General features: G+C 46.7%; 2 protein-coding genes across 2 annotated transcripts in view; one reads left to right on the forward strand and one right to left on the reverse strand.

Annotated features, from left to right (window-relative positions):
- Positions 1 to 1,369: 1,369 nt before the first annotated feature.
- PDZD9 (PDZ domain containing 9) lies at positions 1,370 to 4,015 on the reverse strand. Its single transcript, XM_060261039.1, has 3 exons — positions 4,003 to 4,015; positions 3,462 to 3,645; positions 1,370 to 2,020 (listed from the first exon to the last, which is right to left on the reverse strand). The coding sequence occupies exons 1-3, from the start codon at positions 4,013 to 4,015 to the stop codon at positions 1,459 to 1,461; spliced, it is 759 nt and encodes a 252-aa protein (XP_060117022.1). The 3' UTR covers positions 1,370 to 1,458.
- An 8,033-nt stretch (positions 4,016 to 12,048) lies between these two features.
- MOSMO (modulator of smoothened) overlaps positions 12,049 to 13,372 on the forward strand; it is a 62,691-nt gene continuing 61,367 nt past the window's right edge. The window contains exon 1 of the mRNA XM_060261046.1: positions 12,049 to 12,282. Within this exon, the coding sequence (XP_060117029.1) occupies positions 12,177 to 12,282 (106 nt within the window). The 5' untranslated portion in view covers positions 12,049 to 12,176. The remainder of the gene's footprint in view (positions 12,283 to 13,372) is intronic.

Below are 13,372 nucleotides of genomic sequence, written 5' to 3' on the forward strand. Positions count from 1 at the left end.
CTGAGAGTGAAATATGGTGCCAAACATAGAATGCAGTAGCTTAAACAGAGCCTTGAGAAAACATTATTTCATAAATTAAATGCTTTTGCTCGCAGGGGAAAAGCCTGGATCTCAGAATGTTTATATGAAAAAGAAAAAATAGATATAAAGAGCTCAGGTGAGGATTGCTGTATTCAGAGATGGGGACATTTTCACTCACCAATAGAAAGCAGGGGACGGGCTACGGCATGCTTGGCATGCCGAAGATCCCAGGTTCAATCCCTTGGCATCTCCAGCTATAAAAGGGTCAGGTGGTAGGTGACCTCTACTGAGGACTTCAGAGAGCAGCTGTCAGTCTGAGTCGATAGTTTTGACCTTATTGGGCCAATGGTAATGGTCTGATTCAATATAAGGCGGCTTCATGTGTTCATCAGGGAAGACACGCATATACAAAGGTATTTCATGTGGGGTCTTGGGTGGAGTATTAGGGATTGGCACAGACTGGGAAAGTCTGGTTTGGTTCAAGGCTCATGAACCAGGTGGCCCCAAGTTGAACCCCCAAGCAGATTGAAACAGTTCAGGGTCCCCCAGTGAGGCATGCATACCATTTCAGGGTGGCATTGGGCACTGCCTCCAATGCACCTGCATTACCCATAACTGATGCAAGCACATCAGGTGATGGATATGTGTCAAGGAGAGGAACACCCAAACCATGCAGAAGCTTGATGAGTATTTGGCGAAGGTTCCTTCCCTGGACTTCAGTTTGGGGTTCATGAACCAGCCAAAGTTTGATCCAGACTTTGGCTCAGATTTGGGTCTGTGTCCATCCCTATGGAGCATGGTCTTTCTCTGTAGGCTACCTGAAATCCTGTAGCTGAGATGTCCAGGATTGAGCCTGGGACCTTCTGCATGACCAGCACACACACTCAGTGTCTGAGCCATAATACCTCTTCTCCTGAGCTAAACTTCACTCCCATCATGGATTCACTGAGTGGACTTGGGAAAGTCACAGCCTTGAGTAAGGACTGGGAAGATTTTTGTTAAGGACTCCAAAGGCTTCAGTGAAATCTAGGGATCTGATTTCTCCCTGGCAAGCCAGTTGTGTCTCCATTAATCCTTTTCCCTTAGCTGCTGTGAGAGCCAGGTGGTGCTCATTGCAGGAGACCCTTCCGATAACTAGTCTGATGTGGCAAAGTTAGTGTACATTGGTTGAAGAAAAAGTCATAATTTACCTCTGACAGCATAAAGAGGATGGAGTTTGGTTTCTAGGCTTCCATAAATATGTGTGGAGAGTCCCTGAGTTTAGTTTCCTTCCCACGAGACATTGTTTCAGGGAGTGGAGCAGCCTCCCTTCTTGAGTTTTCTGATTACCAAGCACAGGTAAGTATAATTCAATTTAGGGACGTCAGAGTGAAAATCTAGCCAAAGTGAGTGCCATTCCAGAAACCTGGTTTCTGGAGGCAGAAGCTGCCTGCACGACTACTCCACCTCCTCAGCAGAGTCTGTGAGCCAAAATACATCTGACAAGGAAGAGGAAGATGATGATGAGGCAATGTTTGCTTTTGGCATAGTCCAATATGGTGAAGACCATGTTACATACAGAGCTGAAATGTCTGTGTTGCTTTCTTCATTCCAGCCATCAGCACAACTGTCACTGAGGGCTTGACGATCACTTTCGATATCTGTTTCTTCCCTGTAATCTTTATGGATCATGATGTCACAGCCGATGTCTGAACCCACAGTAAATGTGTGTCTTTTCCTTTCAAAGAAGTGCCAGTCTCTGGAGATCCATTGAAGTTGGGAGGGAGGCACAAAAGAAAATGCTTGCACAGCTTTGGTGCCTCCAGGTTCCTTGTACACATCTTCATAGTGCACTGTTCTGTCACGAACATAGATGGGGGCAGTGTCATCTTCGTGAGCAGAATGATGGTCAGTGACAGTTCGATGATCTCCTTCGCTGTCTGTTTCTTCTATGTAATTTTCATATTCATCTGTGCCCTCGCTGCTTGTCCAGCTTTCTTCACCAGCACCGCTAAATGCGCTAAAACATACAAGGCCACACATTTCAGAAAGTGGTTAGAAAGGTTAGAACTTAATGTGTTCTGCCTGCAGACAAATCCATCCCTAGCATTTATTCTTCCTTCTGAAACTAACCACCTTTATGACTGTTTTACAATAAGAACAGGCTTATATTGAAATCCTGGGCACAACAGAAAAGGCTACAGCCAGAAAAGACAGCAGTCCCCACATCACCTATAATTCCTGATGGGAAGGAAAGGTCCCCTGTGCAAGCACCAGTCGTTTCCGACTCTGGAGTGACGTTGCTTTCACAACGTTTTCATGACAGACTTTTGACGGGGTGGTTTGCCATTGCCTTCCCCAGTCATCTACACTTTCCCTCCCAGCAAGCTGGGTACTCATTTTACCGACCTCGGAAGGATGGAAGGCTGAGTCAAACTCGAGATGGCTACCTGAGAACCCGGCTTCTGCCGGGGATCAGGTCGTGAGCAGAGCTTAGGACTGCAGTACAGCAGATTTAACACTGCGCCACAGAGCATGAGTCTTAATGTAGAAAAGAGCAAGAGTCCAGTAGCACCTTAAAGACAAAGATGAAACCTTATAGTCTGTCACAAATTTTGTTAGTCTTTAAGATGCAACTTTCGCTCTTTTCTACTGCTTACAGACAGATTAACATGACTGCCTATCTTGATTTTTAATGTGTCAGAGTAGGAATGATGAAATGGGGCATGTTGTCTTGAAGGGGGAACTATGGAGACTGAAGTTTAATGAGTGCAACAATTTGACTGCTAGTTCAAGGTTTAGAAATAATGGTTAAGTGGATTTTGATAGAATCCACTTAATCTGTTCTGCCAGTGCATGTTTTTTTTTTTCCTTCTGGAAGCTTTCCCCTAACACAAGACACTTAGAAGACATCTCATGTCAAGTGTAGGCTCTTCCAGCAGAGGAAAGTGCCTCTGCTAGTGGAACAGATCCTCAGGTTTCCACCCATGGTTCATGGAAACGTCTTCAAAACTGAACAGAGGTCACTGCAGTGCTTTTAAGAACCACAAGAAGAGATTGGATTTATACCCTGCCCTTCACTACCCAAAGGAGTCTCAGAGTCCGACCTCCTTCCCTTCCTCCCCCACAAGGTAGGTGGGGCTGGGAGAGCTCTGACAGAAACAGCTTTTGAGCAGAACAGCTCTGAGTGAACTTGTGGCTGACTCAAGGTCACAAACAGTTGCATGTGGAGGAGTGGGGAATCAAACCCAGTTCTCCCAGGTAAGAGTCCATGCACTCATCCACTACACCAAACTGGCTCTTAAAATGTGTGACTGAAAAATTCACTAAGTGACCAGGGACAAATTGTTTTGCCACCCCTCCTTCCCGGCCAATAATAAAATAGGACGCCTTTCCATGGCTGCTGAAAAGACTGCGACAAGATAATGTCAGTGCAATGTAAAGCGCTCAGTGTTCCTTACTCAGCCCCGTTCTTTTCCGGTATGCGGTCCATCACACATGCCCACCTGCTGGGCAATGCAAGGAAATCCCTATAGACCTGGATTTGCAGAACGGTCCCAATGGGAGTGCCTTGCAGAAGTTGCCGGAGTTCACGTAGCGTCCATCCTAAGACGTTTGCATGTCCGATTTTAAGAAGCACATCTCCTGTAAGGAAAAGCAAGTAAGAGGTTGTAAGGACTTGCCATGCCCTGTCGCAGGGCCAGTCCCACAGGGAGACTTCTTAATCCTGAACCACAGGCATGAGAGCTCCCTAAAATTTACACAAACGTGCCTCTCTGAGGCTGATTCATCTCAGGTAATGAGCAGCTGTTAGGCACACAAAACACAAGCTGTAAAGATACAACTAATGTTTGTTAAAATTAAATAACATCAAAATTCAGTTAGTATACAGTTGCCAAGCTCTTTGCACAAAAAAACTCCTACAGACTAATATTTTAAAGTTCTCTTTAGTTTGGTAATGCCTAACTCTTATACCTAGACAAAATACCATTCCCTATTTACCATCTCCACACATTGCTCTGGCATTTTTACAGGCAAAGGTCTAACTCAAAAGTGGTTCCACTGCCTAATGGCTTCTTAAAGCTATAAGGGCTAAAGACCCTCTCACCCCACACGACAGCCTGTCAGGATGTTCCTTTAATTAGCACGCAGCATTTCTGTTAATATGAAAACCTCCCACCTGAATCCTCATTTTCCCTTTGAATTCCGCTGACCTTGCATAGAGATAAAAGACAGGCCTAAAGGCCACCACTGCTTTTTTGTAAGAAAGCATGTTCTATTAACCCTTACTGAGCATAAAGAAGTGGGGAGAGGGTGTTAGCTGTGCCTTACAGAAGTCTTATGGCAGTTTTGGCACCACGAAAGGAAAGACCCAACTAAAAAAAAGTAAGCTAAAACTAAAAAGGTTGAGAGCACAAAGAAATGGGGGAGGGGAAACAATATGATGCTCTGTTTAATGTATAATCAAACAATTTCAATTCGTGCACAAACCATAACAGCAGTAATTAATATATCAACAAATCAAAAATAGCAGATAATAAAACAGCGCACACTGCCAAATACAATAAAGCTGAATGCCAAATGCTTTTTGGCACAAAGCCTTCACCAGTGGCGTATGACCATAATTAGCACAGTCATATCAAACTCACACTGTAAAAGGCATAATGAATCACAAAAATCAGCAAGATAGCCAAATTAATTTATTGGAGTGAATTAAATACTTGTTATATAAAACCAATCTTTGAATATTTCCACCTTTGGGAATCTGGTCCAACTAGGGTTGCCAAGTCCAATTCAAGAAATATCTGGGGACTTTGGGGGTGGAGCCAGGAGCAAGGTTGTGACAAGCACAATTGAACTCCAAGGGAGTTCTGGCCATCACATTTCAAGGGACTGAACACCTTTTAAATGCCTTCCTTCCATAGGAATAATGAAGGATAGGGGCCCCTTCTTTTGGGGCTCATAGAATTGGACCCACTGGTCCAATCTTTTTGAAACTTGGGAGGCATTTTGGGGAGAGACACTAGATGCTATACTGAAAATTTGGTGCCTCTGTCTCAAAAAACAGCCCCCCCAGAGCCCGATACCCGCAGATCAATTCCCTATGGGAATCGTTCATGGAGGTGCATGATGGCTCTGGGAGCGGGGGCTTCCCCCGCTGGCCAGCTGGCTGGGGGAGGGGGGAAGCCTGAAAAACCGGGGATCCCCCTCTGGGACCTGGGGATTGGGAAGCCTAGGTCCAACTGACAATTTCACTGTGTGTGAGAGAGAGAGAGAGAGAGTGTCTTTACCAAGCTGATATCAAACAGCAGTTTTAGCTACAGTGACATCATTGGAAAGGCTTCTCTGATTAACTGCTGACCTTTTATGATCTCAAAAGGAGTCCCTTTCTCTCAGAACTATTCTACACCCCACCCCCTGATAGCAGTGCTGGATTAAACCCTGTGGAGGCCCCTAAGTAATCAAAATTGGGGAGGGGGCCCTCACAAATTATCTCAGAGTCTGAGCACCCCCCCATCCACAGCCTCCACTGCAGCCTGCAGACACCTTAAAAGCCCCTTTTACTAAGCTGCAGGGGAGAGGCAGACTTGACAATGATGCCAGTTGCAGCACCAGGCAAGTTGGGCAAAGAGCAGCTCAGTTGCTGGCTGCATATGCAGGCTGGGAGGGCTGCAAGCAGGAGGGAAATGGGGGGGGGGCAGCCCAGGACCCCTAAAGGCGTGGGGGCCCATAAGCCAGTGCCTACTTGTTAATTTGACTCTGCATGGTTGTGTTGAGGGCAAGACAGCTGCATTGAATTCTGTGGATGAAAAGTGAGCTTCAAATTTGGTTGGAGAGAGGGAGAGGGATGGGAAAATTAGCTCACACGTTAGATAAACAGCAGTGCCTTGCTGGCTAAAGCAGCATATTGAACACACATTGGTTGCACAGTACAATAATCTATTTAACTTCAGCAATGTGATTTAGAAATGAGCATGTTTTACTGGGAAGGCCTGAATTCTAATTCCTACTTTGGGCTGTCATGCTCGCTGGATGCCCTTGGGCCTGCTGTTCTACCCTGCAAAGTTGTTGTTGGGGAGGATATAGATCTCCTGCCCACATATAGGAGAAGGACTGGATATCAGTGCAAGAGAACCAGTGTGGTGTAGTGGTTTATAGTGTCAGACTGGGATGTGGGGGAAATGCTCACTCAACCATGAACCTCACTTGGGCCATTATGGTGTTATGTTATGCTGTTAGCCATCAGCCGCATGCTGTTTACTGGCTATGTAAGATTATTTACTGTGCTGTTCCTGTTTGGTAATGTCTGTTTTTATATTATTTGAACTGTTGTTTTATTGTTGTAAGCCGCCCTGAGCCTGTTTGCAGGATAGGGTGGGATATAAATCTAAAAATTAAATTAAATTAGGGTTGTTGTGAAAGCGAAATGGAAGCAGGAAGAACCCAGGTCTGCTGTCCCAAACTCAATGATGGAAGGTTAGAATAAAACATTTATTTAGTTAGGTATAGTCCACTTTTCTTCCCAGTCTTAGTCCTACTGGGAAAACCCACCCAAAGCAAACTGCAACATACATCATTCTCCACACACACCCTCCATTTTTATCTTCATAGCAACAACCCTGGGAGAAGATGAAGAAGATATTGGATTTATATCCCGCCCTCCACTCCGAAGAGTCTCAGAGCGGCTCACAATCTCCTTTACCTTCCTCCCCCACAACAGACACCCTGTGAGGTGGGTGGGGCTGGAGAGGGCTCTCACAGCAGCTGCCCTTTCAAGGACAACTCCTGCGAGAGCCATGGCTGACCCAAGGCCATTCCAGCAGGTGCAAGTGGAGGAGTGGGGAATCAAACCCGGTTCTCCCAGATAAGAGTCCACACACTTAACCACTACACCAAACTGGCTCTCACACCAAACTGGAGGAAGGATGGACAGAGGACATCTGGCCCAGTGAGCTTCAGCGACAGAACGGACAATTGAACCCAGGTCTCACAACTCCTAGTATGGCATTCTAACTGCTACAGTCCCCATGCTTGCTTTTCAGGTATAATAATATGTCTGCAACTTGCTGCCTTTGTAATCATCCTTCTGAGATTTTGCATTTTCTCCTTACCAGCTTGCAGTTTTCCATCTCTGGCTGCTGCGCTTTTCTCCACCAGGCCTGTGAGCTGGAGATAAGGCCCATTCTGAATGATGAGGAACCCTAGGCCGTCCTTTTCCATTTGGATGTTGGTCTTTATCGTCGAGCTCAAATTGTGTTCAGATTCCTCATCTAAATGAGAAAGGCAGAGGTCTCAACCAACAAAAATCCGTTTGTCAGCCACTTGGTATAGCATCCCTTCTGTCCCCCTGCCTATTTGGTTCAGTATCACCCTGGGCTCCAAATACCAGTTTGGGTCAGAAGTGAGCATTGCACACTTCCACAGCTCAAGAATCTGTTTTCCACATTCACGGTTCCTGGTGTGATCCCTGGTATCCTCAGTGAAGATACCTCAGCCAGTGTTAGGAAAAGCCAGTCTCTGCCAGATTCTTTGGTGAGGGATGGGTTTGTCATTCCAGTAAATTGGGAATCCCTAACCTTTTTCGGTCTGTGAGCATTTTTGGAATTTCGAGAGGAGGAGGTGGTGAACACCACCCCAAAAATGGCTGCCACAGGAAGCAAAGCCAAATGCAATAATTTTTCTCCTCTCTTTGGAAAAGAATCACAGAGGAATAAAAATAGAGGAATGAAAGCCTGAGAGGAAGGAGGGAGAAAAGAAAAAGGGAATAAAAAGAAGGAAACTCTGAAGCCAAAATGGAAGCACACACGCTGGCTAAGGGAAGTGTAGATGCTTACTAGTCAATTTGAACTTCCCATGGCTGTGGCTGCTATTGCAATGGAAAACCTTTTATTTGAATGGGGGCAGTCAATAAGAAGCCTTTAATGGCCCCCTCCCACATTCTTGAAAAGCTTGGTGGGTACATTCGCATCCATGGGCACTATACTGGGGAATCCTGCAATAAATGTATGTCAAAAGCTGGTCTGTTTCCTACTGTGGGCATCTGGAAGTTCCTGGCTTTGGATGGGTACCTTGAACCAGCTGAAGTTACACAGGGATTGTGGTAGCTGTCCTTCCCAGGCCGGACAACAAGAAGGACTGTGCTCCCTGAGTAACCCACAAAAATGGAGGAACACTTCTAGTTGTGGTTGGTTCTATTCTTACCTTCATCTGAGCCGTAGTACTCGGAAGTGTAAGTTGAGGAACTGGTTTCTGAAGAGGAAGAGGCTAGAGGAGAAGAATTTAAAACACGTCACAAAGCTGATCTTGGCCAGCTATCTAAGCTTACGGTTCCCTTGGTCCCAACGTCACAGAGGAGACAGTCCGCTTCCCAAAAATCCTGCATTTGGGTTACAATTATAAACAAAGTGCCAGTCTCTCGTTTTTCAGGATGTTTTTAAAAATTACAACCACAAAGAATTGCTTTCATTCATTAGTTTTATCCCACTTTTCCAAATAAATTTTGGAGTTTGGTGTAGCTCTCAGTGTAGAGCCAGCAACGTAAAGATCACATGCAAGCCAAAAGTCCAGATGAAGAGGAGGTGAGATGTGGAAGGAGCCAATAACTAGAAGCGCAATGTAAGCAGGGGCAATGTAAATTCCAGGCAGTTGGATTGGGCTGACCAACAGAACAGTTTAAAGTCTGGACTACATCATATTAGGCTGACCATCTCGCAAGCCCAGGCTTTATAGACACTAGTCAGTTGATCGCAGGCACTGCAACCCAGGAGGCATTGTTGTTTCACAAGGTGCCACAGCTGCCTCTGGATGTAAGTTAACACTTTTTACTTGTACCCTGAAAACAGATTGGTAACCCATATAACTCTAGCAGCAGAAAACCTTCACTGTGTTGTATCTTTGTTAGCCCTGTTTACCCCAGCACTTTGAGCCAGCTGGAGTTCTGACGGAGAGGTCTTCAGTCAAAGGTTTTGGGCACTCCTCACTCCTGCTGTTTGACACTTCCCATGCCTTATTACAACTGCTTTTGTAAACCCCTTTAGTTTCCCCAAGTAGTTTGTGGGAAAGCAGTTAAGCTGAAAAGCATAAGCATAAGTCTTTTGGGGTTCCCAGAACTAGATCCTCAATACTGTAGATTCCAGCCAAAGTCCCCCCACCAGCTATCAAGAACAGACTGGTGCTTTTCATAATTTGAAAGAAGAGAAGACCAGTAGAGAGCTGGTAACATTGCCATGATGGTATCTTTCAGAAACTCAGGCTTTTTGCAACTTCTGCACAGGTCTTAACAGAATAACCAGTGGAATTAATGGAGTACAGAAAGAGAATGTGGGGGTGAGAGCAGTGTTCCTTCTAAACTGTGTGCAAGAGCAACCACTCATTAGCGCAAGAAGCCCTGCTCAGCTGTCTGGAGCTGTTAAGGTTCTTGCACTGCCTGTTGCCCATTTTAAGATTACAGCTGTATTGCTCAGGATGTGAACGGCTTCACTCAGTGGGGCGTAGGGAATTAGAGGGAACATAGTGTGAGAGCTAATTCCTTTACTCCTTACCTTGAGAGGGAATTTAAACTAATTCTGGTTTTGTAACTACCTGAGGATCTGTGAGATGGTTGCCTGTCTGATAGGCTTTTCACTGGCCGTCGCCTGTGGGCTGGTGGTGCTCTTGCTGATGGTGGCCTGTGGTCTAATGGTGCTCTCACTGATGGTCGCTTGTAGTCTGATAGCCTTCTCACTGATGGTCGCCTGTAGACTGATGGTCTCTTTACCGGTGGTCTTCTTATTGGTGGCCTGATTGATGGTCTCCTTCTGAAAGTTGAGTTTATATTATCCATGGACACCAAACCTCAAGAGATGTTCTGTGAAAACAAACTGGGATGAGGAAACAGTTCTGGCATGTATTTCAAAAGAGGGGTCACCCACTTGCGCTGTCCTATGAAGGGAGAACAAGGGGGCAGTAACAGTTTAGAACCCTAGTGCCACAAAGTTCCAGGCTTCTTGGAATCTCCAATTATGGGAAAAGATCGGAACCTCCCCTGACAGGCCATCTCGCTCCATAGGTGTGAAATTTATCCTCCGTTCTTTCAGGTACATATCTTTTAGCACAAGGTGCCCTAATGCTGGTGGGTCGGTGTGTAAACACACCAGTGTGTTTTAGAAAAGGGGATGCCCTGGTCCCCCAGCTATGAGGTCCTCCCTTCCCCTTTATTGCAAGCTGGCTCTGGTGGTCCTATCTGCAAATGTTGTAGGTCTGCCTTTTGTGAGGAAGAGTGTTTATATAGTCCTATTTGTTTAATTCCTCCATGTTGTGGCCTTGATCCAGATTTCTTCCCTCCTGCTAGTTAGCTAAGAATGCGGGTTGGTGTTGGGGAGAAAAGAAAAGCCTGAAGGAAATCCATGGGTGGATGTCCTCCAAGCATCACACAACTTGGCCCCTCTGTGTTCTGTGAGGCCTGCTCCCGAGTAAGCATATAACTCTAGCAGAAAACTTTCATTGTGTTATATCTTTGTTAGCCCTGTTTACCCCAGCAATTTGAGCCAGCTGGAGTTCTGACTGAGAGGTCTTCAGTCAAAGGTTTTGGGCAGTCCTCACGCCTGCTGTTTGACACTTCCCATGCCTTATTACAACTGCTTTTGTAAACAGATGTCCTCCAAGATAGCAGATAGTTTATGCAATATAAACAATTCAGAGGGTAACGAATCTCTGATGTACAAGTGGCTTCCATTTCTTAAATTTTCTTTTGGTCCTGTAGATCAAATGCGTACATGTATACCTGGTAGATATTATGACATTATCAATTTGATGTAATTAATATATGGACAGAGTACTTATTTTTTTAATTCAGCTGCCAATTATGTATGTGTGTGTGAATATATATGTGTGTGTGTGTGTGTGTGTATGTATATATATGTATATATATTGTGTTTTTGTTGGTTTGTCTGTATTTTGTGTATATATATATATATTTTCTGCTGGTATGCTATGCTTATACACAAAGAATGATTGCAGATACAGTCATTGATTGCTTTATTTGTATGTTTATTAAGCTTAATAAAAAGTTTTTGGATTAAAAAAAAAAAGATGTCCTCTATGGCAGCATCTGTGCCTTGCAATTTGTGTAGAGCAGGGGTGGCCAACGGTAGCTCTCCAGATGTTTTTTGCCTACAACTCCCATCAGCCCATGCTGGCTGGGGCTGATGGGAGTTGTAGGCAAAAAAAACATCTGGAGAGCTACCGTTGGCCACCCCTGGTGTAGAGTGCTCCAAAAATACCCGTGGCAGAGGACAGTCGAGGCTTGCATTTCAGGAGTGGTTGTGTGTGCGGTGGCCCAGCGTGTGAAGGGTATGTGTTTCGGGATGCCCGCTGACAGGAAGGGGTGTAGCCGGAGTCAGATGTATTTTTAGAGTCCTGACAAACTCTGTGGGTTTCGACTTTGCTCGACTTGCTGGATTTGTCAGCCTCCCGCCGCCGCTGCTTCCTTCGGCTACCGATTTAGATTGGTGTTTGCGGTGCAGCCAGGACGGGGCGTCAGTGATTACTTGGACAGCCTGTATTTCTGTTCCTCTGAGGATGTTTATTATCACACCGAGGTAGTGAACACGTATCCGGGCTGCATCCAAAAGGAGCCACTCACGATTTAAAAATTACTTTTTTTGTTTACTTTCCCCTCGTGAAAGAGGCGCGTTCCCTCAGCGCCTTATTGCCAAGGTAACAGCTTCCCGCCTCCAACGGCAGAGCCACGCCCGCCTCCTCTGAATGCCCCGCCTCTTCGCCTTCCAACCAAGCCCTGTCCCCGCCTCCTCTTCCAGGAAGCCCCGCCTCCAAGGTGGTCCACTCTTGGCTTCTTTTAAAGAAGCCCCGCCCCGTCTGGGGCAAAGTGTGAACGGCACGGCGCGCGGGGAGAGGAGGAGGAGGAGGAGGAGGCGGCGACGAGCTGGAGCCTTCGCTTCCGGGTCGCGGCAGCCTCTGCCCGGGTTTTGCTTCCGGCGCCGTCCCGAGTCGGGGCGGGACGGGCGGGGGGAGCCGCTCCTGAGTGGCGGCGGCCGCCTGCCTGCCTGAGGAGGGGCGCCGAGGAGCCGCTGCGGGGCGGGCGAAGGGAGCCGAGCCGTGATGGAGCCGCGGCTGTGAGGTGCTTCCCCCGGCCCGGGCACCGCCTGTGGGCAGCCGCCGGGCCGAGGCCGGAGGACATGGACAAACTGACCATCATCTCAGGATGCCTCTTCCTGGCCGCGGACATCTTCGCCATCGCCAGCCTGGCCAACCCGGACTGGATCAACACCGGCGAGTCGGCGGGTGAGAGGGGGAGACAGCGAGGCGGGCTGCGGGGGGCACAACCCGGAGGGGCCCGAGGGGATGGAGCCTCTTCGCAGTGAATCTGGAGGGGCTGAGCCTGCTCCCAGGCCGCCTCCTCCCTTTCTCTTCGGTCCGGGGAAGAGGTAGTCAGCTTGGCCGCAAATCCCGAACCTGCCATGGGTGACCTTGGGCCACTCGCTCGCTCACTCCCCGCCTAGTCTACCTTGCAGAGGATGAAGAAGGGGAAGGGGAAATGGTGGGATTTACCTGGTGACCTTGGGCCAGTCACTCTCCCTTAGTCTCGTGGGGTGTCGCTTTCTTTTAATAAAGTGCCTGTTGAAATGATTGGGGAGGAAAAATCGAATCAGTGTTTTAAATATTAACCACCTGGAAACTATCCATTTATATGTTATTGCAAGCTGCTTTTTTTTTTTTTACTAAGATAAATTACCTGTTGTGGTGCTCCAGGGACAGTCTGGTATGGTATGGCCAGCATGGAAAACACGTTTTTTGCATGTTCAGCCCATCCAGAAATGGGTAGATAACCCTTTAACAATTTGCCAAGCACTGGAAAGTATTGAAATGTTCATAGCAAAATATAAACCGTAAAGGAATCCTTTATCATTTAACAGCTGAAATATTTATTGTTTCATGGTCAGTTAGTGGGTGATCTTGGGCCAGTCATTCTTTGCAAAACCTACCTTGCACAGTTCTTGTGAGATGAACTTTAATAGAGGAAGGTAGAAGCTCGTAAGCTGCCTTGAATTCCTTATTGGAAGGATGGGATAAAAATACCCCGAGGAGCCCCACAGGCCACATTAGATTGCAGGTGCTTTGCAGGTGGGAGCTTCTTGGAAGTGTGCAGTGCCAGGAGGAAAAAAACCCCCAAACCACTCAAGGGTGCATTGAGAAATCTAATGTTCTAGCAATGGACGTTAATGGAAGTGTTGCCTCATGAAAGTGCACATTTGAGAGATGAATGTGAAGTCCCACTGTGGTTTCTGCTGCAGAGCTTTAAAGGCAAGTAGCAAAACCAGAGTTATTTTGGCCACCTGGGCTGGAGTGAGTGGATATCAGATAAGCCATGAAG

This window comes from Heteronotia binoei, chromosome 20 (genome assembly GCF_032191835.1).
Source record: "Heteronotia binoei isolate CCM8104 ecotype False Entrance Well chromosome 20, APGP_CSIRO_Hbin_v1, whole genome shotgun sequence".
Classification (NCBI taxonomy): domain Eukaryota; kingdom Metazoa; phylum Chordata; class Lepidosauria; order Squamata; family Gekkonidae; genus Heteronotia; species Heteronotia binoei.